The sequence below is a fragment of the Carcharodon carcharias genome, chromosome 9 (assembly GCF_017639515.1).
Source record: "Carcharodon carcharias isolate sCarCar2 chromosome 9, sCarCar2.pri, whole genome shotgun sequence".
NCBI lineage: Eukaryota > Metazoa > Chordata > Chondrichthyes > Lamniformes > Lamnidae > Carcharodon > Carcharodon carcharias.
Window position 1 is genome coordinate 127004172 of NC_054475.1, and position 24537 is coordinate 127028708.

The 24537-nt window shown below is 42.9% G+C and overlaps 1 protein-coding gene across 1 annotated transcript in view; it reads left to right on the top strand.

The window, feature by feature from the left end:
* The window catches only part of si:ch211-26b3.4 (connector enhancer of kinase suppressor of ras 2), a 748930-nt gene extending 734582 nt beyond the window's left edge, over window positions 1–14348 (top strand). The window contains exon 23 of the mRNA XM_041195459.1: window positions 12622–14348. Within this exon, the coding sequence (XP_041051393.1) occupies window positions 12622–12837 (216 nt within the window). The 3' untranslated portion in view covers window positions 12838–14348. The remainder of the gene's footprint in view (window positions 1–12621) is intronic.
* The last annotated feature ends 10189 nt before the right edge of the window (window positions 14349–24537 follow it).

Here is a 24537-nt window from a genome sequence, read left to right on the forward strand (position 1 = left end):
ACATTAAGTGAAGGCATTAATTTAAAAAATCATTAAGAAAATAAGTAATTAGTTAATTGGAGAGTGACAGGAAGGAGCAAGAGTTAAGTGGGGCATAAAAAACAGCCAGTGGGAGCAGAACACTGGCGGAGTTCAAAACGTGACGTCAGGAATATAAAGTGATGTCAGCACAGAGGAAGGAGCTGATTGGTGAGTAGTTCTACTTCCTACTTTCCAGTCTCCAGTTTGTAATAACTGGTCTGTAAAGTAAAGTTAAGGCATGCCAAGACAACTCGGCTGAGTGGAATACACATCCTGTGATGTGGTAAGTCTTGGACGCTCCCCATGGCCTAGACCACCACATGTGCAGCAAGTGTTACCAGCTGCAGAAACTTGAGCTCCGGGTTTCAGAACTTGAGCAATGGCTGGAGTCACTGTGGTGCATCTGCAAGGCTAAGAACTATGTGGAAAGCATGTTTTGGGAGATGGTCACTCCACAGTTAAGAAAGCTCGAGCAGAAAGGGAATGGGTGACTGTCAAACAACCCAGGAGGACCAGACAGGCAGCGCAGAAGACCCCTGAGTCCATCTCACTCACTAACCGGTTTTCTGTTTTGAATACTGGTGAGGACAATGGAGGTACCTCAGAGGAATGCAATCAGAGCCAAGTCCGGGGCACCACGGGCGGCTCAGCTGCACAGGAGCGGAAGAAAAAGAGTGGAAGAACAATAGTGGTAGGGAATTCAAATGTTGGTGGAACACACAGTCATTTCTGCAGTCATAGATGTGACTCCAGGATAGTGTATTGCCTCCCTGGTGCCAGGATCAAGCATGTCACTGAGTGGCCGCAGGACATCCTTCTGGGGGAGGTTGAACAGCCAGAGGTTGTGGTCCACAATGAGACCAATGTCATAGGTAGAAAGGGGATGAGGTCCTTAAAGGAGCTTTTAGAGAGCTTGGGAAAAGATTAAAAAGCAGGTCTTCAAAGGCAGTCATCTCAGGATTACTTCCAGTGTCATGTGCTGGTGAGTACAGAAACTGGAGGATAGAATAAATGAACACGTGGCTGGAGAGATGGTGCAGGAGGGAGAACTTTAGATTTCTGAGGCACTGGGGCCAGTTCTGGGGCAGGTGGGACCTGTACAAGGAGGACAGGTTACACCTCAGCAGGACTGGGACCAATATGCTCACAAGGAAATCTGCTGGTGCTGTTGGGGAGGGTTTAAATTAGTTTGGTGGGGGATGAGAATCTGAGAGGGACTTCAGTTAGAAGAGAAACAAAGTGGTAATGGTTGGAAGAAAAGTAGTAAGAGAAATTGGAAGGTAGCAGAAACAAAGGCCAGCATCAAATAGGGTCAAAATACAGCAAAATGTTAAAAAGGCAAAATTAAAGGCACTCTATCTGAATGCATGTAGCATTCACAAAAGGTAGATGAATTGAAGGCACAAAAGAAGTAAACGGGTATGATCTAATTGCTATTACGGAACTGTGGCTACAGGGTGACCAAGGCTGGGAACTGAATATTCAAGGGTATTTGACACTTAGGAAGGATAGACAAAATGGAAAAGGAGATAGGGTAGCGCTGTTAATAAAGGATGAGATCAGTACATTAGTGAAAGACGATCTTAGATCGGAAGATGAAAATGCAGAATCAGTTTGGCTAGAGTTAAGAAACACCAAGCGGCAGCAAACATTGGTGGGAGTTGTTTATAGGCCACCAAACAATTGGAGTAATATAGGGCACATTATAAATCAGGAAATCAGAGGTGTATGTAACAAAGGTAACACAGTAAAGGGGGACTTCAATCTACATATAGACTGTGTAAATTTAATTAGCACTAACGCTGTGAAGGACAAGTTCCTGGAATGAATAGGAGATGGTTTCCTAGAACAATATGTTGAGGAACCAACTGAGAATGGACTATTTTAGATCTAGTACTACGCAATGAGAAAGGGCAAATTAATAATCTCATTGTAAAGGAGCCTTTAGGGAAGAGTAACCATAATATGATAGATTTTTACATGAAATTTGAAAGTGATGTAGTTCAATCCTAAATTAGGGTCTTAAATCTAAACAAAGGAAACTACGAAGGTATGAGCCGCAAGTTGGCTGGATTGGCAAACTACATTAAAAGATATGACAGTAGACAGGCAATGGTGAATTAATATATGTTTTACAACAAATATACATTCCTTTTGAAGTGCAAAAACCCAACAGGTAAAGTGATCCAACCACAGCTAACAAGAGAAGTTAAAGATTGGATTGGATCAAAGGAATAGGCTTATAAAGTTGCCAAAAAAGTAGTAAGCCTGAGGATTGGGAAAATTTTAGAATTCAGCAAAGGAGGATCAAAAAACGAATAAAAAAGGGGAAAATAGAATATGAAAGTAAACTAGCGAGAAACATAAAAATGGAGTGTAAAAGTTTCTATAGGTATATAAAATGGAAAAGATGAGCAAACACAAATGCGGACCCATTACAGGCAGAGACAGGAGAATTTATCATGAGGAATACATAAATGGCCGAGAAGATAAACAAATACTTTGGCCCAGATTTTTGCCACAATGAATGAGCCTCTCTGATGTGGCAAAAATCCCGGAAATGGATGAAATTTCTAAGCCCACCCCCAAACCCGGCATTCCCCATCTTCATGGGGGCAGGACTGGAGTCAGGCCGGGCCTTGAGCATGCACAATTTGCTGAGGCAGCTGGCCATTTAAATCACCAGCTACCTTCACTGTAGTGGAATTTTTGATCACTAGCTGCGTGAATCGTGGATCGTGCAGAACAGGCCAGGTAAGAGGTCTGAACTTAGTGGATTAATTGGATAGTTAGGGTAAGGTATCTCTTTGGATAAGATCCTGGGACACCTTTGGGAGAGGTAAGGCACCCTTTGCAGACATAAGGCACCCTCTGGGATTGTTAGAATTAAACCTAATTGGGCACTGTTTATGCAGAAACCCATTGGAACTGCCAAGCGGTCCAGGAAGTGTCATGTGGTCCAGGAAGTGTCAAAGCTGGCAGAGTTATCCAGGAAGCGTCAAAGCTTAATCAGATAGTTGACGTGGAGGGGATAAAGGTAAAGGGTTGTGGGTAGTGAATATGGGTGGCATGAATTGGAACTAAATTGGGGGCATGAATGGCCATGGGGGTGAGTTGGGGCATGGGTTGGCATGGAGGTATGAGGGACTCTATGGGTGGGTGGGGATATAGGCTAGCATAGATGGGCATAGGGAGTGTGTGGGGTGGGGGTGGTGGGGGGGTGGGGTGGTGGTGAGGGCTGGAGCAATTTTTAAAAAATTTAAACACAGTGCCAGCACCTTGCATCCAGTCTGCCTTCACACCTGACAGCCTCCACACTTGTTCCGGTGTCACCCACCCCGACACCTATTTCAGCCCACTCCCCTGTCCAAAAATCCAGCCTGTGAGTGGCCATTTTTAAAGGCTGGGTTTGCCGAGTCAGGAAATCTCCTGACTCTATGAACCCGATCTGGGAATGAAATCGGGGTATTTGTGTCTGTGATCATGGATGAAGGTACAAAAAATCTCCCAGAAATACTACAGAACCAAGGAACTAGCAAGAATGAGGAACTGGAAGAAATTATTATGAGTAAGAAAAAAAATACTGGACAAATTAATGCACTGAAAATTGGTAAGAGCCCTGGACGGGCAGAATCAACTTGGATTTATGAAAGTGCAATCATGTTTGATAAACCAGTTGGAATTTTTGAGGACATAACTGGCAGAATAGATAAGGGAGAACCAGTGGATGTGTATTTGGATTTTCAGAATGCTTTCAACAGATGCTACATAAGAGGTTAGTAAACAAAATTAGAGTGCATAGGTTTGGGGGTGGTACACTGATATGGATTGAGAATTGGTTAACAGACAGGAAACAGAAAGTAGGAATAAACAAAGCATTCTCAGGTTGATAGGCTGTGACTAGTGGGGTTGTCACAAGGATCAGTGCTTGGGCCCCAGCTGTTCACAATCTATAGCAATGATATGGATGCGGGGACCAAACCTAATATTTCTAAGTTTACTGCTGACACAAAGTCAGTGGGAATGAGAGTTGTGAGGAGGATGCAAAGAGGCTTCAAGGGGATTTAAAAAGCCTAAGTAAGTGGGCAGGAACTTGGCATTTGGGAAATAATATGGGAAAATGTCTACTTTGGTAGGAAAAATGGAAAAGCAGAGTATTTCTTAAATGGTGAGGGATTGGGAAGTGTTGATTTCCAAAGGGACCTGGGTGTCCTTGTTCAAGAGTCACTGAAAGCTAACATGCAAGTGCAGCAAGCAATTAGGAAGGCAAATGGTATGTTGGCCTTTATTACAAGAGGATTTGAGTACAGGAGTAAAGATGTCTTGCTGCAATTGTATAGAGCCTTGGTGAGACTGCACCTGGAGCATTGTGTACAGTTTTGGTCTCCTTACCTAAGGAAGGATATACTAGTTATAGAAGGAGTGCAACAAAGATTCACCAGACAGATTCCTGAGATGGCGGGACTGTCTTATAAGGAGAGATTGAAGAGGCTGGGCTTGTATTCTCTAGAGTTGGGAAAAATGAGTGGCGATCTCATTGAAGCATACAAATTCTAATAGGGTTCATCAAGGTAGATGCAAGAAAGAGGTTTCCCCTGCCAGGGATGATCTAGAACCAGGGGACACAGCCTCAGTATAAGAGGTAGGCCATTCAGGACTGAGCTCAAGAGGAATTTCTTCACTCAAATGGTGGTGAATCTTTGGAATTCTCTACCCAAGTAGGCTGTGGAGGCTCAGTCATTGAATATCTTTAAGACAGAAATGATAAGTTACTAAATATTAAAGGTATCAAGGGATATTGGGACAGTGCAGGAAGGATAGGAGGCTCCAAAAATATCCCCGTCCTCAATGGTGGAGAAGCCCAGCCCATGAGTGCAAAACACAAGGCTTAAGCATTTGCAACCATCTGCAGCCTGAAGTGCTGAGTGGATGATCCACATCAGCCTCCTCCCAAGGTCCCCAGCATTACAGATGCCAGTCTTCAGCCAATTTGATTCACTTCACATGCTATCAAAGAAACGGCTGAAGGCATTGGATAGTGCAGAGGCTGTGGGTCCTGACAATATTCCAGCAACAGTAGTGAAGACTAAAGCTCCAGAACTAGCCATGCCACTACCCAAGCTATTCCAGTATAGCTACAACACAGGCATCTACCCAGCCAATTACCGCCCCATCAGTTGATTCTTAATCATCAGCAAAGTGATGGAAAGTGTTGTTGATATTGCTAAGAAGTGGCACGTACTCAGCAATAACCTGCTTACTGACACTCAATTTGGGTTCTGCCAAGGCCACTCAGCTCCTCACCTCATTCTCGTCTTGGTCCAAACATGCAAAAGAGCTGAACTCAAGATACAGTGCGAGAGTGACTGCCCTTGACAGCAAGGCAGCATTTGACCTAATGTGGCATCAAAGAACCTTAGCAAAACTAAAGTCAATGGGAATCAGAGGGAAAATTCTCCACTGGTTGGAGTCATACCTAGCATAAAGGAAGATGGCTGTGATTGTTGGAGGTCAAACGTCTCAGGCCCAGGACATTGCTGCAGGAGTTCTCCAGGGTAGTGTCCTTAGGCCCAACGTTCTTCAGCTACTTCATCAATGACCTTTCCTCCAGTATAAGGCCAGAAGTGGGGATGTTCGCAGATGATTGCACAATGTTCAGCACCAGTTGCAATCCTCAGATACTGAAGCAGTCTGTAGCCATATGCAGCAAAACCTGGACAATTTTCAGGCTTGGGCTGATAAGTGGCAAATAACATTCACACCAGACAAGTGTCAGGCAATGACCATGTCCAATAAGAGAGAATCTAATCATCCTCCCTTGACATTCAATGGCATTACCATCGCTGAATCCCCCACTATCAATACAATGGGGGCTTACCATTGACCAGAAACTGAACTGGGCTAGCCATACAAATACCGTGGCTACAAAAGCAGGTCAGAGGCTGGGAATTCTGTGACGAGTAACTCACCTCCTGATGCCCCAAAGCCTGTCCATCATCTACAAGGCACAAATCAGGAGTGTGATGGAATACTCTCCACTTGCCTTGATGAGTGCAGCTCCAACAACACTCAAAAAGCTTGACACCATCCAACAACAGGGCCTGCACATTTTTCCTTCACAGTATGTGGGTGTCACTGGCAAGGCTAGCGTTTGTTGCCCACCCCTAATTGCCCTTGAACTGAGTGGCTTGCGAGGCCATTTCAGAGAGCAGTTAAGAGTCAACCATATTGTTTTGTGTCTGGAGTCACATGTAAGCCAGACCGAGTAAGAAAGGCAGATTTCCTTCCCTAAAGGACATTAGTGAACCAGATGGATTTTTATAAAAATCAATAATAGTTTCATGGCCACCATTACTGAAATTAACTTCCACTTCCATATTTATTAACTCATTCAAATTCCACCAGCTGCCATGGTGGAATTTGAACCATGTCCCCAGATCATTAGCTTGGGTTTCTGGATTACTAGTCCTGTTCACCTTCTCTCTCTCTCTCTTCCTTCCCCACCCCCCCCCACCCCCAAGTCTGAACAGCAACAGTCTTCCGTATCTTTTAGGGCCCTTTGCACATGGAGATGTAATGGCAGATAAACTTTAAGCCATTTATAACCGATTTTTTTGTCCTACTTTACAATGTGAATCCGGCAAGAGAACTGGCTTGAGTTTTCAATGCTTTTTCCTGGCCTACCATCTATTAGATCTTCATCACTTCAGTTATTTAAGCCTCAGGAAAGCAACAGCCAGGATTCTATTGCTCATGTTCAAATTAGTGCAGTGCTGAGATTTGATGGGGTTAGATTAGAAGCTATCAACAAGTTGTGAGAATCTGGAGAAATTCATTCTTAAATAACCCTTGTAAAACTTTCAAAGTCTTAAAGAGCAAATGCTATCCATAGCCACGCATGTTTTCAGATCAAATCTATATATTTTTATACTTGAAAAGAATTTGGTGCTGTCATTTGTGCCAGAGATGATATAATTATCAGTTGTAATAATTAAAGTGCTGATTTGAAAAAAAATTGCTATGTTGCCTAGCAGTATAGACATAATAACTTTGAATATGTAGTTCATCTCTTAATAGTGGAGATTTATATCAGTACCTGAGACACTATCCCAGCTTCAATCTAGTCCACACAAGAAAGAACAAAGGCACTTTATTCTTTCTCACTGTTCTTCAATAACAACAACATCACAATGCAAATCAAGCTTGCAGCACCCATGGTGTGCCCAAACAGTTCTCCTTCAAAATTCAGCACACTTGGATCTATGTGTTCTGTTGTACACCCTGGGAGATATTTTTGCTACAAGCCTCCATTTATTAAGTAATAAAAGTGCAATCTTCTTTCTGCCTCAGGACAGAATCGTCCCAGATTTGCACCAAGTGCAGTAGCGGGCGAGAAAAAGGACGTTTTACCCATTGGCCACAATGGCGGGTTTTCATGCTGAATTATCTGCTTCCAGCCTCATTAATTATTCAGACACAGGAAACACGCTGTCTCGCTGGCGGGCAGCCTCTGAATTGCCCACCACGCAGTACCTCACGGTTTCCTCACTCCGGGTACCATATCTAAACTGCAGCTGCCCACACGGTTCTCAATGCTTGCAGCCTAGGACTGCTCCAGAGAAGACACGGCCCTGAAAGCCAAGAAGAGTTCAGTGACCCGTCACTGGAATGCCTTTTGAAGGACTGTCGTCTTGTCCTCCCACCACCCCCCCAACACCCCACCCCCCCCACTCTGCTTGCAGGAAGTCCAGCAATCTCATCACTCTGGCTTGGGAGGCGGTGGCAGTGGTAGTCAGTGCCAACGCTGCACAGAAGAGGTAGGCCATACCTTGCAGAAAAAGGATGAATGATCTCATCTGTGCTGCCAGGGTAAGGGGACCACATCATCGTTCTAAACTCACACACTCAAGCACATCACAAGTTCACTGGCATCTCACTCTGCCATCTCAAGGGACATCACACTCACTCTCACACACACCCTCACATCTCCATCTGACCTCATCTCCTCTGGAGGCTGCCTCCTCAGCCCTCACCATCTCAAGGCCACTTGCACAGATCAACGTGCCCCCACACACACGCTGGGATACCCCCTTTCCCCTCATCCTGCAGCCTTTTCCCTTGCCTGAGGCCACTTCTCCCACTGCTCCAAGCAAGCCACAGCCCTGCAGCTGTTGAAAAGCCACTCTGCCTTACAACTGGTGTAGTAGGTAGAGACCTGTCCATGAGCCCCCTAAAAATGATGTGGTGCTGCCTGCGAAGCCTGATGCTGATGATTGCGAGTGCTGTCTGAAGCATGGTAGGCAAGCAAACCTTGAAGTTCCGAGTGAAGTGCAGCTCGCCAGGCGCATGTTGCTTGTGTATAGTTGTGCAACACGTTGGTGCGCAATCAGGCTGACATGCCCGGATGATCTCGTGTTGGGGCATGATTCTGGCGAGCAGGGCTTAAAATTATATGCAGATTTTTAAAAATGAAGTTCCCAATGTGTGGCAGCAGGATTGTGGTCCACCCTCGATGGGTAGAGCTGATGATCGTAAACTGGTTTCACGACAGCGTGAAACCAATTTTTGGCCTTCCTGCCATATTTTCAGTTCACACCCGACATGAAACCCGACGCCAACAGAGCCAGAAAATTCTGCCCTAAGTGTGGACCATTGGCTATAATTTTACTTACGACCACAGGCTTGTCTGACTTCAAATATCAGGTTGACATAGAACTTTCGAACAAAAAGACCTTGAAGTTTTTGGCTGTGAGCTGCACATACATTCTTACTCTTCATTGTCTTCTTTTGCGAGCTGAAGTCTCTGGGCTATTAATCATAAAGAGCTCAATCTAATGAAGAGTTCGACTGTCTTTTCCAAGAATTGGGGCCTACCCTTCAAATGGTAGCTTGCTAACATCTCCCATGTACCCTGAAAAAGGCAGCAGAGCACATGCTTATTATGATTTAAGCAAACCAAAATAGTGATTTATCAATTCTGAATGGAAGCAGTTCATTGCCTAAGATGTTAATCAATAAGTGCATCCATTTAAATTAATTGAAACCTGAAGTTTTCTATTCTTTTCAGTTTAATCAATACCCTGGGAGATGTAGATTTAGCCCTTTTACATGCTGATTTCAGCATGACATTACAAACGGCATACTTGAAAAGGGCATAGAGGAAAAATTCACCCTGGGTCTTTAGCTGTCCCTAGTGATGCCTTCTGCAAGTAAGTAGATGCTGAATACAGGGAAAGGGTCTCAGGGTATCAATAACCTCCAATACCACTTGCCGAAACTCACTAGTTCAGCATGTACCATGGTATTGATACCATGATTTGGGCTTTTTAAAAATTCTTTCATGGGATATGGGCATCACTGGCAAGGCCAGCATTTGTTGTCCAACCCTAATAGTTCTTCTTGAATAGACTGGCTTGCTAGGCTATTTCAGATGGCAGTTTACAGTCAAACACATTGCTGTGGATTTGGAGTCACATGATGGTCCAGACCAGAATGGCAGATTTCCACCCTGAAAGGGCATAGTAAACCAGAAGGGTTTTTACAACAATCATGGTCACCATTACTGAGCCTAGCTTTATATTCCAGATTATTATGAATTGAATTTAAGTTCCACCAGCTGCCACTGTGGAATTTGAACTTGTGTCTCTGGATCACTGGCCAAGTGACACTGCCACTACGCCACTGTCTCCTCTTTCTAAGCATTATCATTTTGTGCTCCCAGTGAATAAGTTAGTTTCCTTAAGCAGACAAAGTCTCCAAGGAATCAATGATGGTCATGGATTAGCAACCCAGAGCTTGTGAGTTCACAATCCACCTTTGCAAACAGTGAAACTAAATTCAGTCAGCCTTGTGAAATTTAGGCTGGCACCAATAAATATGACTATGAAACTACTGGATTGTCCTTAAAAACTCAACTGATCCACTAAAGACTTTCAGGGAAGGGAATCTTCCAGTCTTATCTTCATTTAGCTACAGTCTTGCCCTCCAATGTTGTCTTTTAATGGCTCCTGGATGAAAGGGTTGGCACTCAGTGCTGCTTTATCAGTGTCACCACAAGAACAATTAGAAAGGGAACCTGTGCCATTATACATGCCATACTAGAATTGGCATATCCACAATTGATATTTATCTTCTTATTGCGATATTGGTCACAGAAATCACATGACATCCTCACATTTTGTTGCCTGTTCCAAAAGGTGAGAAGTGCCACCTTATTATACAAATGCATTTAGGCTTAAAGTAATTCAGGTTTGTTTATAAATAAAATAATGCACTTAAAGCAGTAAGGCACTCGGAGTACATATATTTTGAACAATTAAATTGGAACCGTGCACAAGGGGGTTAAATACCATTTTTAACATACATTTCTTACACAATAAAGCATATGGGCTCCTGGATGAAACCATATTTTGGAAATGGCTTTGCAAAGCCATATTTGGCTGATGTGATCAACCAACCACCAGAGTTCAGATATCTGGATTGACTTGCGGATACTGGGAGAAGCCCCTATTATGACCAAAAGCCCCTGAGAACAGAACTGTCAATCAATATCAAGGACAGAATGGAGCTTACAATTTTTTTTCTTTCATAGGATGTGGGCATTGCTGGCAAGGCCAGTGTTTGTCCTTGAATAGAGTGGCTTGCTAGGCCATTTCAGAGGGAAGTTAAGAGCCAACCCCATTGCTGTAGATCTGGAGTCACATGGATAAGGATAGCAGATTTCTTTCCTTAAAGTGTTATTAGTGAACCAGATGGGTTTTTATAACAATCGATGATAGTTTCATGGTCACCATCACTCACACTTCCAGATCTATGAATTGAATTTAAATTCCACCAGCTGCTATGATGGGATTTGAACCGATGTACCTAGAGCATTAGCCTGGGCCTCCAGATTACTAGTCCAGTGACTATACCACCAACTGTCTTCCATAGAATATCTTTTTACCCAGAGCTTATTACTATTTTAACCAAGTTCAATTTAACTTGCACCACAGAGCCTCTGTACCCTAAGAGCAAACAACTGGTGATCTCTTCTGACTCTGTATTCTTAAAATTTGGTCAGTAATGTTGGCTTTCATTTTAATTCTAACTATTCAGAAATTGAATGACATAACATACACAGAAGTCTCACTGTTTTCCACACAGGGATCAAACCTTTCCTTAGCTTCCATAGCATGGGATGCATTTTTGCAAGGAACCCTAGTGGGAGAGGAAACTATGGTTTTGATTCCATATGTGACAGGGATATACCAGCATTTGTGTATAATTGTTCCTCTCCAGTGCCCTGAATGAATCAGCAAACATTGTCAGGTACACAAAGGTTGTTGCCAAGATCAGAATCATTTAAGTACTTTGCCTGGAAATATGCATTTCTGCAGTGTATCTCAGAAATGGCTGAAAGCATGCCATATGAGTTACTTTGAAGCACAATATTTTTACAATTCATGTTGTAACAGCAACCTGACAGCTGAATCCTTCAGGTAAACAGTATCCAACCTTCCCAATAAAGCTGCCTGCCCAGAATCTCGCCAGATGACCACTGAGAGAAACAACAATTAGAAATACTTGCATTTCTATCACAGCCTTCATGACACCAGGATGTCCCAAAGTGTGTTACAGCCAACAAAATATCTTTGAAGTGCAGTCACAATTATAAGAAGCGCAGCAGCCAATGTTATACGCATCAAGCTCCAACAAACATCAAGTGATTATTTGTTTTTTTGGTGAGAGATAATTATTAATCAGGACATCAGGGATAACTCCCCTGCTGTTCTTCAAATAGTGTTATTGGATCTTTTGTATCCACCTGAGAGGATAGACAGGGCTTTAGTTTAAAACAAAAACAGAAACAGAAATACCTGGAAAAACTCAGCAGGTCTGGCAGCATCAGCGGAGAGGAGTACAGTTGAGGTTTCGAGTCCTCATGACCCTTCAACAGAACTGAAGAACAGCATTTGAAGAACAGGGCTTTAGTTTAACTTTTCATGTGAAGGAAAGCACCTCCAACAGTGCAAAACACCCTCATTTCACCATTGGAGTGTCTATCTGGATTTTGTGTTAAACACCCTGGATTGGGGCTTGAACCCACAACTTTCTGACTCAGAGGTGAGCATGTTAACACAGGGCCATAGCTAGCACATTGCAAAGCTATAAGAATCGCATCCATGACTTGGGTGATGTCAGGAAACACTACTTCACACGAGGAAGGGTGGAAATCTGGGGACCTGGTTTGAACTCTGTACAAGTGGGTGGGTTCTCAATGGATTAAAATCAGGTCCTGGGACTCTCTCCCCAAAAAAACTGTTAAGCCTAGGTCAGTTGAAAATGTCATTACTGTGGCGATAGAATTTTATTCGGAAATGGTATTAAGGATATTAGGGGTGATGGAGCCAAGGCAGTTCAATAGAGCTGAGATACAGACAGGCTGTGGTCTAACTGAATTGTCTGCTCCTGTTCCTATGTTCTGATTTGTGTAATAATGACGATGCACCTGAAAACAGGACGTTATCTGAGCTTCATGTTCACTAACCCAAGTCTTCTGAAGAAAGCAGAGAGCCTTGATTTTTGCACTTTTCACTCTATTCTATTTATTTCCCTCAGGCGAAAGAAGGAGACCTGATGATTATCAACCAGATTCTTGAAGATCCCTACTTGACATCCAAAAAATTTAAAGAGTGGAAACAGCTGAATCATGAGTTTTTCTTGGACATTTGTGGGTACAGTGCTGTTATGAAGCCGCAAAATGGTGCGTCTGAACTGGTATTACCAGCACCACTCTTGACACACACACATTCATTCATCGAAACTCACGTGTGAACCAATTTGTAACTGGAGCACACTGCCCAGCAGACAGCAGCACCTCGCCATGCTATCAAACCTTTAGCATCCATATTGTATATTTGTACATAATATATTCAGCAGTATTCTTGTACATAAATTGGATAACAGAATAGTGTCACAGGATGCCTAATATGTGCATGAGATAATGTCTGTATTCTGTTTATTCCAAAACCTTTTCTTTGTTTCTGTTGACCAACACAATGTGCTTTCAACTTTGCATTTGAAAGGACAGGTGGTAGTGTTTATAAAAATTATAAGTACACACATACTGTATATGTTGTACTAAAAAAAAGCTAAGCTTTTAGTCAACAGCACCTATATGTTCCAACAGTTTTATACTGACAACTTAACTCACCCCGTCCAAATGAATAATACTGATGACAAGTGGTTGATAATAATCTCTGGTAAACCAGAGTGGAATGTCTTAATCTACTCACAGTTTTAGGTGAACATTCATTTTTATGTAGGCATTGAACATACAAATTGCTGAATGTATGTAAAGTATGTAAAGTTTTGCTAGTGTAACACTGAATGAACAAGAGTAATTTTTGATGTCCCTTTGAAAACAACCCAGCTTTTATTAAAATTATAGCTAAAAGCTGTATATGAAAATAACTAAAAATATACAAGTATTAATATTTATATATGACTCCTTGCTCACAATTTTTTATACTGTTGCTGGTTAAAAGAAATACATTGACTTAAAACTGATATACCTGGGGCCCAGAGGCTGGTGGATGATCTGTTGACACATTCAAGGTGATTGACTAAAATGTCATGTTCAAGTTTTGTATCAATATTAACTGTGTATGGTAAGCTGACAGAAGTTGGTTCTGGCTCCCAGGGTAATTATTCTAACTATATGCAAGTAGACAGAAGACTTGTTAGACCACACTGTACCTTTAAAAAAACACAATAGTAAGACTTATCTAAATACATTATTCTGTTGTCATTTGTTGTCTTTATTGCTTGCACTTTACCTGCACCATTAACTGTAGGCTGAGGGGAAGGAGTGTACTGAAACTGTGATAATACTCATTTGGGTCACTTAATGTCAACTGACTTCCTTATCAGTGTTTAAAGACCTCATTGAGTCTTTTTAGCCATGCAAATTTGAGAATGTAAATTTAGTACGTTTTTGATTTGAAATCAATAGACAACATGTATCAGTTATTAACAGCATTTAACTCACCTGGTTTACTTTTTGTGACTACAAGTAGGAGGTTTTTTGGCATATGTAGGTTTCCATTGTATGTTTCTCATTGTGTGTACATGGTACATTGCACAGTTGTATGAGTTGTAAGTTGCACTGCAACAATAAAAAGGAAAATTTAACTTTTTTTTGCAATGCTATGGTTAACTATTAACATGTGTTCTGTGCATCATTGGAAGCAATTATTCTTCATGATTTAAAGGTAGTCCTTTTTGAACAAATTGTAAGCCTGAGTTGTAAAACTTTTGACTTCATTAAATTAAATTCTCTGTGATATGGTATCTTTGACTATTTAAATCTTCTTCCCCTGAAAGTGATGGGATTCATTTTTGTCTGCCTTGTGCGATAGCCAAACTCATAATTGTGACAGCTTATAAACAAGATTCCTTGGACACTTGTAGGATGGCCGAGTTGTGCTATTAATGATAGAGTTAATCTGCAGACACTTCTTGGGTGGAAACTTTAACTTTATTTACAATATACTCAGCACAACTACACATGTGCTTTCAACTCCAACTCTATCGCTACACTGACTGCTGAGGTAGCCTGCGCTACTTTCCTATTGGTTATTACAAATCATGTGATCTTCCTTAAACAAGTATTATTTTTAAAGGTACATTACACTCTAAGTAAAACCATAATTACTACAACACTGAAAGAGTTCTAATGGACCTGCACTATAGCAAAATATTCCAACATTGTAAAACTAGAGGGCATAAATGGAAGCTAGTCTCTAATAAATCCAATGAAGAATTTGGGAGAAATGTCTTTTACCCGCAGAGTGGTGTGAATGTGGAGTTTGCTACCCATAGGAAGTAAAAACAAATAAAATAAATGCATCTAAGGGGAAGCTAGTAAATAAGTAAATGAGGGAGAAAGGAAGAGAAGGATATGTTGATGGTATTGGGTAAAAGGGTGTGTGGAGGCATGTGTATAGTATAAACAACAGCAAGGACACTAGACTCAAATGGCCCTGTTTTTGTTCTATAAATTCTCTCTAATGCATTAAATACATCTTGTGACAACATGTTGAGATACTCTACAATGCTAAAAAGGTGAGATTGATTTCATTCAGTCCCCAATTTGTGTATCTTTAGCTGATGTTCCTGAACAACCGTCGGAGCACTATATTTGGCTTCAGAGCTCCTGGCTAAGGGAGGCGGAGAAATAATAACTGGTGATTGATATCCAGGCACTTCTGATGAAAAATGCGCATGTGTGAAGGTCAAACTCTGCTGCCTCTAATGTTCTTCCTGGTTCAAAGTTGTACAATAAGGCTCACATGTGAAGAGTGGTCAACAGAGAAAGTGCTGGAGGGCTGCTGAGACCTGTGAAACCCCTTTGTTCAGACAAGAGAGAGATAAAATAAGGGAAACCTTTGGGACATTCAGGGATTGAACTGAGATCTGAGCATAGAATCTCTTTAAATAGATTTTGTGTGAAAACATACCAGTGTGCAACATAATCTTCGCAAAATGTTTGGATTTTTTTAGACGTACTTATATTTGGCACATCCATATTATATATAGAGCTTATTAGGATGTTTTGTTTGCAGGGTCGAGGGGACATTGTGGGGGAGGTTAGATAAATGAGCCCAATTGCTCATTGAACAATATTGATGAAATATAAAGAGAAATCAACTCCTTAACATATCACAAAATCACAGAATTTTAACGGCACCGAGGGAAGCCATTTGGCCCATCGTGTGCCTCAGCTCTTCAAATGAGCATATGACCAAGTGCAATTGCCCTGCCATTTCCCCGTACCCCTGCACATTATTTCTATTCAAATAATCATCTAATGCCCTCTTGAATGCCTCAATTGAACCTGCCTCCACCACCCTTCCAGGCAGTGTATTCCAAACCCGAACCGCTGGCTGCATGAAAAAGATTTTTTCTCACCCCACAGTTGCTTCTTTTGCAAATCACATTAAATCTGTGCCCTCTAGTTCTTGATCCTTTTACGAGTGGGAACAGCTTCTCCTTATCTACTCGGTCCAGCACCCTCATGATTTTGAGCATCTCTATCAAATCTCCTCTTAGCCTCCTCTCCATGGAGAACAGTCTCAACCTCTCCAATCTATCTTCATAACTGAAGTTTCTCATTCCTGGAACCATTCTTGTAAATCCCTTCTGCACTCTCTCCAATGTGTTCATATCCTTCCTATAATGGGGCGCTCAGAGCTGTGCATAATGCTCCAGCTGAGGTTTAACAAGTGTCTTATATAAATTCAGCATAACCTCCTTGCTCTTGTCCTCTATACCCCTGTTAATAGAGCCCCAGATACTATATGCTTTACTAACTGCTCTCTCCAACTGTCCTGCCACCTTCAATGACCTATGCACATATAGACCCAGGTCTTTCTGCTCCTGCACCCCCTTCAAAATTTCACTCCTTATTTTATATTGCCTGTCTTATGTTTTTCCTACCAAAATGCATCACCTCACACTTATCCGCATTGAACTTCATCTGCCACCGATCTGCCCACTCCACCAACTTGTCTATGTCCTTTTGAAGTTCTACACTGTCCTCCTAGCAGTTTACAACACTCCCAAGCTTCATACCATCTGCAAACTTTGAAATTGTCCCCTGCACACCAAGATCTAGATCAATGGCCAGAAATTTCCCCCCATCGGTGGGGGGGGGTTGTGCGGGGGGTGGGCAGGAACCCAATTGGTGCCCCCAATCGGGGACGTGCCGCCAGTTTACATGGGCGGACCAATTAAGGCCCACCCAGTGTGATGCTCGCCCTGTGTGGGTGGGGTGGGGGTGGGGGGTGGGGTGGGGATTCCCTAAGAGGTTCCCTGTGCTCTTTCACGCACATGCATGAAAGAGCGCAGAGATCTCCCTGAGGCACAGAGGTGCCTCAGAGAGATTTGTTTCAGTGCTAAAGTTTTAAATAAAGATTTTTAACATTTTAAAATGTCCCTTCGTGTGACACCATCGCATGAGCTGGGACATGTCAAAGAATAAAAGTATAAATTTTTATTAGATTTTGAAACACTTCACGAAACCTCATCCCGCCCTTGGATGAAGTTTCATGAAAAATGCGAAGGCCACCTGGGCTCTTCGCCTGCCCGCCAACCATAAGGTTGGTTGGGCAGCTCATTGAATTGAATTAATTAGGTTTTAAATGGCCTTAATAGGCCTTTGACAGTTCGGCGGACGCGCAGCCAACAAACTGAAAATCTAAATGATGCGCAGTGACTTCAGGGCGCCCACCCAATGTCACCACGTGTCATTTTACGTGTCAGCGAGCAGGCCCCACCCCCCCCCCACTTGCCGACGGGAAAATTCTTCCCATTAATATATATCAGGAAAAGCAAGAGTCCCAATACCGACCCCTGAGGAACTCCACTGCAAACCTTCCTCCAGCCTGAAAAATATCCATTGACTATTATTTTCTGCTTCATATTTTTCAGCCAATTTTGTATCTGCATTGCTACCATCCCTTTTATTCCATCAAAAATAACTTTTCTCACAAGTCTGTTGTGTGGCACTGTATCAAGTGCCTTTTGAAAGTCCATGTACACCACATTCAACAGCATTATTCTCATTGACCTTTTCTGTTACCTCTTCAAAAAACTCCAGCAAGTTAGTTGCAGTGTTATCTCTATATCTCTCTATAATATTTTAGTTTAGAATGATACACAGCAATGCTTTCCCCCCACAAAAGGTTTCAATAAAAAATTCTCCCCACAATTTCTGCACAATGGGTGACGTTTCACTGCCTAAATTTAATGGAGCTAGAGTTCAGTACATGGCAGACAAAAAACAGATTCTCATTTGTTATTATGGTTTTCATATTCAGCCTCATTAGGCCTGGAAAAAGATACTGGGGGTGAAATTAGTTTACAAGTTTGTAATGAATCGGCAGCCTGTTATGCACTGCACTACAGTTTTTATTTTCCATTGACTTGGAAAATATTACCAAGATTTTTAATTTCAAACCAGGTAAAAACAACTATGAGACTAGAAATCGGATTTCCAAAAAGAGTTTAAACTATCGTTCTGTAAACGTCAGTGGAAAGAAGATCAAATGTACTGAGAAATCAGCTGTCAGTTCATTACAAACCTGTTATCACCCAATTTCATTCCCACTGTCTCTTTTCATTATATAACTTTTAGGCATGGTGTAGAAATATGAAATTATGCTACAGAATTCTAAGATTTTAACAATATATATTTATTTTGTGGGAATGGCTTAGATCTTTTGTCACAGAGGGAATTTGAATAATAACGTGAATATTTTTTGTTTCTTTCCCAGGATGTGATTTTGTCATGATTCAGTAATCTTCAATGCTCATTGTAATTATAGCAGTTGGTGGTCATTTTACAGTCATGTAGTGGTCATCTGTTCAGATCCCACCACGGCAAAGTACATAATTGTCCTCCAACCTGGCACCAGAAATACATGGCCATGAAAACTGTTGCATGCCTGGCAACAATGAGAGTCTGTGATTTTCAGCCTTTTACACAAAATGGTTTGTTTGAATTACCCATTTTTCATTGCCTTCCTTAATTTGAAACTATGACTATTTGATCTTGAATTTTGTGTGGAGTTTGTTCAGATGAGGAGTTTGGAAATGTTCTTGCTCTCAATGTGATTTGCAACTGTAACCAGATCCCTTGAGAAATCAGGGCAATGGAATTATTGTTTTATAACTCCACAATCTGCACATTGGACATCATTTATTGGCACATAGTATGCTTTGATTAAAGGCAGCATGCCTGTCCCTGATATATCTGGAATTAATACATGGAAATTGCTTAGATTGGCATCACCGACTATATGCATGTTGAGCTATTTCTGAAAGCATAATATGGTTTGTTGGAGTCCTAAAGATCATGTGGGTGCAATTAACATGCCACTTCCCTTGGAGACTGCATTAGGGCCAGAGCTGATGGGTGGAATCGTCTGGTCTCATTGGCAGTGGGCGTCATGGCAGATGGGGGGAATAGAATTCAGCGTGAGGGGCAGAAATCAGTTTCATGCCAGCATGAAAGCATTGCAGGGTCGTTTCCACCATGGCAGAACACGAACCCCACTGGAGGCCAGCATGAATCCACTTTGCTAATGGGATGCAAAGTAAGGCCCGACTGGAATTGACCTCCAAGCCAGATATTCTGTTACACTGGAGGGAAAACACACTGGCCCAGAACACATCTGGCCAAGTGTAATGTGCAGACATCAGGACTTACCGTTAGGGCCTTGCTCAGATTGCAGACATCCGATGAGAAGAAGATGCAGGAGTCCTACAGCTGCCGGGCCCTGGAGAAACATATGCATCGCATGCTGGGTGGATCTTCAGCACATGGCTCCACCGTGAAGCAGCTCTCTAAAGGTGGGAGGCCTCCGTTGATGCTTTGGGTTTCCTTCGGAACATCACAGTCTCGGCCATGGGTTGCTACAGATGATCGGCGAAGGGGAGAGAGGAAGGTCTAGGTGTGAGTGGAAGAGGGTGGTGTACCGGGATGGGTGGGAGAGGAAGGTGTACTGGGGCAGGAGGAATTGGGAGACAAAGATGTCATGGGGGTGGTGTGGTTCAGAGGGGAGAGATGAAGGTGTTGGGGAGGGTGAGGTTGGGAGTGAGATGAATGTCCGAGGGGGAGGAAGAGGGGAGTATGGACAGGAGGAGGGAGCACAGGGGGAGGAAGGTGTAACAGGGGAGAATGCTGCAAGTGGGGAGGTAGGTGTAAGGAAGGGAGCTCGGAGGGGGGAAGGTGCCTGGGGGTAGGAGGGAGTTTGACAGGGGGAGGTGTCTGGGGTAGTTGGGAGTTCGGAGGGGGCATGGTGCCCTGGGGGGAGGAGAGAGTTCGAGGGGGAAAGATGTCCAAAGGAGGAGGGAGTTCAGAGGCGGGAAGGTGTCTAAGGGAAGGAGAGGAGGGAGTACAGGGGGAGGAGGGAATACGAGGTGTAACAGAGGAGAATGCTGCAAGTGGGGAGGTAGGTGTAAGGGTGTAGGAAGGTGTAAAAGAGGGAGTTCAGAGAGGGAAAGGTGTCCCAGGAGGATGGAGTTCAGAGGGGAGAAGGTGTCCAGGGGGAGGAGGGAGTTTGGAGGGTGGAAGGTATCTAGGGAGAGGAGGGAGTAAGCAGGGTATGTCCAAGTGAACGTACAAGAAAGGGGTCTTTGGAGTCAATGACTGACTCCTGGGGAGCAAACAGGGTGTGTGTGGTAGGAGGGAATGGTGAGTGTGAGGGGGCAGAGGGGGTTGATAGGGTGGAAGGGTGAGGGTGCGTCGGTAGCAATAGAAGGGTCAACAAGGGTGGTTGGTGGAGACTTGGAGGCAGACACAGACACTGGAGATGGGAAGGAGGAGGTTGGGGAAGTCAGTGTGGATTGGGATGAGATTTTCAGGAAGGTGGGGAACGTGCACCTTCACCTGAACATCCTGGAATGACAAGGGTTTGGATTGGAAGGTGATGGTGGGGAGGTGGAAGGTGATGCCAGGGGGGCAACTGTGATGGGGGAGAGGACATGGGTGACTGGAGGAGTGGAAAGGACGGGGGAGTTTATCTCAAACTTGACAACTACCATTTTGCAGAAATCGAAAGTGAGCGAAGCATGGGAGTGTGATCAATGGGTGGGCAGAGATGCAAGTCAGCTCAGATGGACAACTGAAAGAGAACCCCTGCAGGTATCATTGAAAATGCTCAAGACAGTGAAATGAGAGTGATGGATAAAGGCTCTGCATGCATGGGGGAGTCCTTGCACGAGGCTCTGACTGCCTCTGCCACTGCCTCCCAGGCCAGATTCGTGCCTCCGGTGGACCTCCTACAGCCAGAGTGGGGGTGGAGGATATCACGGCGGCCTTCCACAGTGCTCAGCAGGCACCTCAGAGAGGTGTAACTAAATTTGGAGGCTGCTGCCTTCCTGGCTTTTGGGGCCATCTGTCGCCTGGAACAACCCTAGTCTGTAGACATGAAGTAAGCATGCATGCTGGTGTGCTATATATATGGCACCCGGAGCGAGGAAGCACTGAGGTCACGGCTTGGCAGGCAAATACGAGCCAGCCCATCAACAATCTGAAGTGTTTCCTGTGATTGTATTATCAATGAGGCGGGACGCGCCAGGAAGGGGACGATATGGCACAAAAACCCATCATTGCAGCCAGCAGGTAAAAGGTCTTTTTTCACGCCCGCTTTTGCACTTAGTGGAGATCTGGGACAATTCCACCCAATATTTGAGCATCTTGCAGCAGAGGTTTGGTCTTGATGAGTTTTTCTAACCTTTTCACATAGCACAGTCTTCATCCTCATTGCCTACCATGACATCTCTTTCCAAAGTTCAATATTTCCTTTGTGCCTCACATCTATTGTAAATGCAAGCACCGATTTCTTGCAACTGCAGGCTGGCTTTTTCAAAATTTACAGGGCAAGGGAATCAAATGTCCCAGCAGTTTGACAGTTCCACAGACCTTACCCAATTTTTACGCACATTCATATCTACTCTTTAGAATCCCAAAGGAATACTTGAACCTCTCCAAAAGGGCACTTGACCTCTCCAAAGAACTCCGGTACCTTTCCCTCAAATTCGTAAAGCTCATGAGTCATATTTCAGGAACGTGGATGTCCAAAATTAAAAGTGCAGCTTCCTCCATGAACTGCCCTCATTCCCCACACCCATCCCCCAGCTAAAATGGTGGACGCCCAGATTGGGGGCAGGACCTCTGGGTTCCAGACTCCAGTGTCATTTTGGCTAAGGTGTAGAGCCTTTCTGGCTTTGCGAAAATTGGGGCCATGGTATTAAGTTTACAATGGCTCCCAGATCTCTTTGAGTGTGGTCCTATGTGTAACAGTTTACATCTATCTGCACTGCATTTCATTTGCCATAGTTCTACATGTTTGTAAATTTTGATTAGGTCCTTATGTATTTCCTTGAGTGCTTCTTTAGCTTTAAATGACTCACCCATCCCAATTTACTATTACCTGCAAACATAATCAAGTCACATTATGGTTCTGAATACACCAATTCCTGCACAGTCCACTCTGTAAGTCCCCCCAGTCTACCACTAGTCCCCTAAACGGTGTCACTGGCACCTTTCTTACAGCCAATTCTTTATTTCTCTAACATGCTTATCTTAGGATACCCAGTGTTTAAACTTATATAGCAATCTTTCATGAAATTATTTCTGGAAGTCCGGGTACACTGTATCATAGCACTTTACATTGTCCATTTGGGATGTAGCTTCCTCAAACAAGTCAAGGATTTTGGTCAGGCAATCTGAAACAATGTTAACTACAGTTTATTAGATTAAATTTGCAGAGTTATCCTCAAGTTTATCTGTCTTGATGGATTCCATTAGTTTGCCAGTTAGGGATGCAAGATTAATTGATTAATGTCATTGCCTAGGTATGTTTTGTCATCTCTGTTGGAAAAGGTATCACATTGGTTTGTTCTAATCCAGCAGAACTTCCATCATCATGACCATCTGTGCTTTGTGGAACTTAACCTTAATCTCATTTCAATTCATTTCGCAAGAGAGTTATAACAATGCAAAGAGGAGAGCAACATGTGCCAATTTTAGCACACTGTCATTTCTGAGAAGACTTTCCATCAAATGGTCTTATTAGTGTATATAGTTGCAGAAGGAGAGCTAGATTCAGGCTGTACACACTGTCGAAAAAGTTGGCTTCCAGTGTAAACTTCATACACTGCCTTCTGTTTTGTGAACTTTTGCCACTGATGAATATGGACAGAGAAGGCAATGAGAGTTGACAGGATCAGGACAATGAACAACAACATTCAGAATTGGACTAGATTGGCTGGACTTATTGCAAGAATATTAAATTACTTGTCTCACAGCAGGAGGGTATGAGGCTGTAAAGTTGCATTTCCTGAGTGAGTGCACAGGGCTACTTAGGAAATGGCAACTATCACGCAGCTATCATTAAGGGAATGTGCTTAAAGAAAGTCAATCCTGGAAGCGAGCAAGTCATGCTACATCTATTCACCCACCATCTTTATATTTTGGAAAGCAGCCAAATGCAATGACTAAATATACCAGGATATATAATGCTGCCCATCTATTTAAAGCTTCCACCTTAGAATCATTGTGTGCCTCCTGTTTTATCTCTGCACTATGATAAAAATGGAAAAAAAAGCACATTCACTTAGGTTGCAGTTATATGCCATTAGAATGGTGCATCATTTATCTCAGGTACTATTTTGTTTGAAAAGTAGAATTTCAACTGCGCTCTGAGAGGACTTGTAAACAATTGTGCCTGAATGTTAATTTTACATTGAATTTGTGCTGGGTTTTATTGAGAAACTGCAGCACCTTTCCTACGATTTTGATCTGGATTTGAAGTAAGGAAAAATTGAAAATTAAGATCCCTCCAAATGATTGAACGTAATTTTTTATTAATGGACAACGATACAAAAGAATCAATAAAACACAAAGCAAAACACAATAGATGCTGGATAGAATCAAGATCTTTTTGTAATGATGAGCACCTGCAACATAAAGCTTCGGTCCTCAAGTACATTGCTAATTCTTCATCAAAAGCTAATGCTCGCCTAATCGAGGTGACCAAGGCATACACTTCCAGCCTGATCAAGAACTATAATATTCATCATAACATCCACTAGAAGACAAACTAATTGACCCAATGCTTTCTCACACAGACACCATCTTTCAACTGCAGCTTATTTTTCCCTTAGTCAAAGCAACAGCATCGTGCTACGTAAAAAGTCAGAATGTTTGGTAGATGTACACTTAAGAATCAATGATTATGCAATAAATCCTGGTAAGTTGTTTTGGAGAATGTAGGATCTGTTTTATAATGGCTGCAGCAATGATTAATTCACCATCATTATTAATGGGAGTGTGCCAATGCTTTGAAAAACAAATTGTACTTGGTTCTGGAAAATAGAGTCAGAGAGTCATAGAGTTATACAGCACAGAAACAGGCCCTTTGGCCCATCGTGCCCATACTGGCCATCAAGCACTTATCTTTTCTAATCCCATTTTCCAGCACTTGGCACATAGCCCTGAATGCCAAGGCATTTCAAGTGCTCATCTGAATATTTCTTAAATGTTGTGAGGGTTCCTGCCTCTACCATACCCTCAGGCAGTGTGTTCCAGATTCCAACCACCCTCTGGGTGAAAAAGATTTTCCTCAAATCCCCTATAAACCTCCTGCCCCTTAAATCTATACCTGCTTGTTATTGACACCTCCGCTAAGGGGAATAGTTTCTTCCTATCTACCCTATCTATGCCTCTAATAATTTTGTATACCTCTATCAGATCCCCCCTCAGCCTTCTCTGCTCTAAGGAAAACAACCCTAGCCTATCCAGTCTCTCTTCGTAGCTGAAACACTCCTGCCCAAGAAACATCCTGGTGAATCTCCTCTGCACCCTCTCCAGTGCAATCACATCCTTCCTATAGTGTGGTGACCAGAACTGCACACAGTAATCCAGCTGTTGCCCAACTAGCGTTTTATACAGCTCCTACGTAA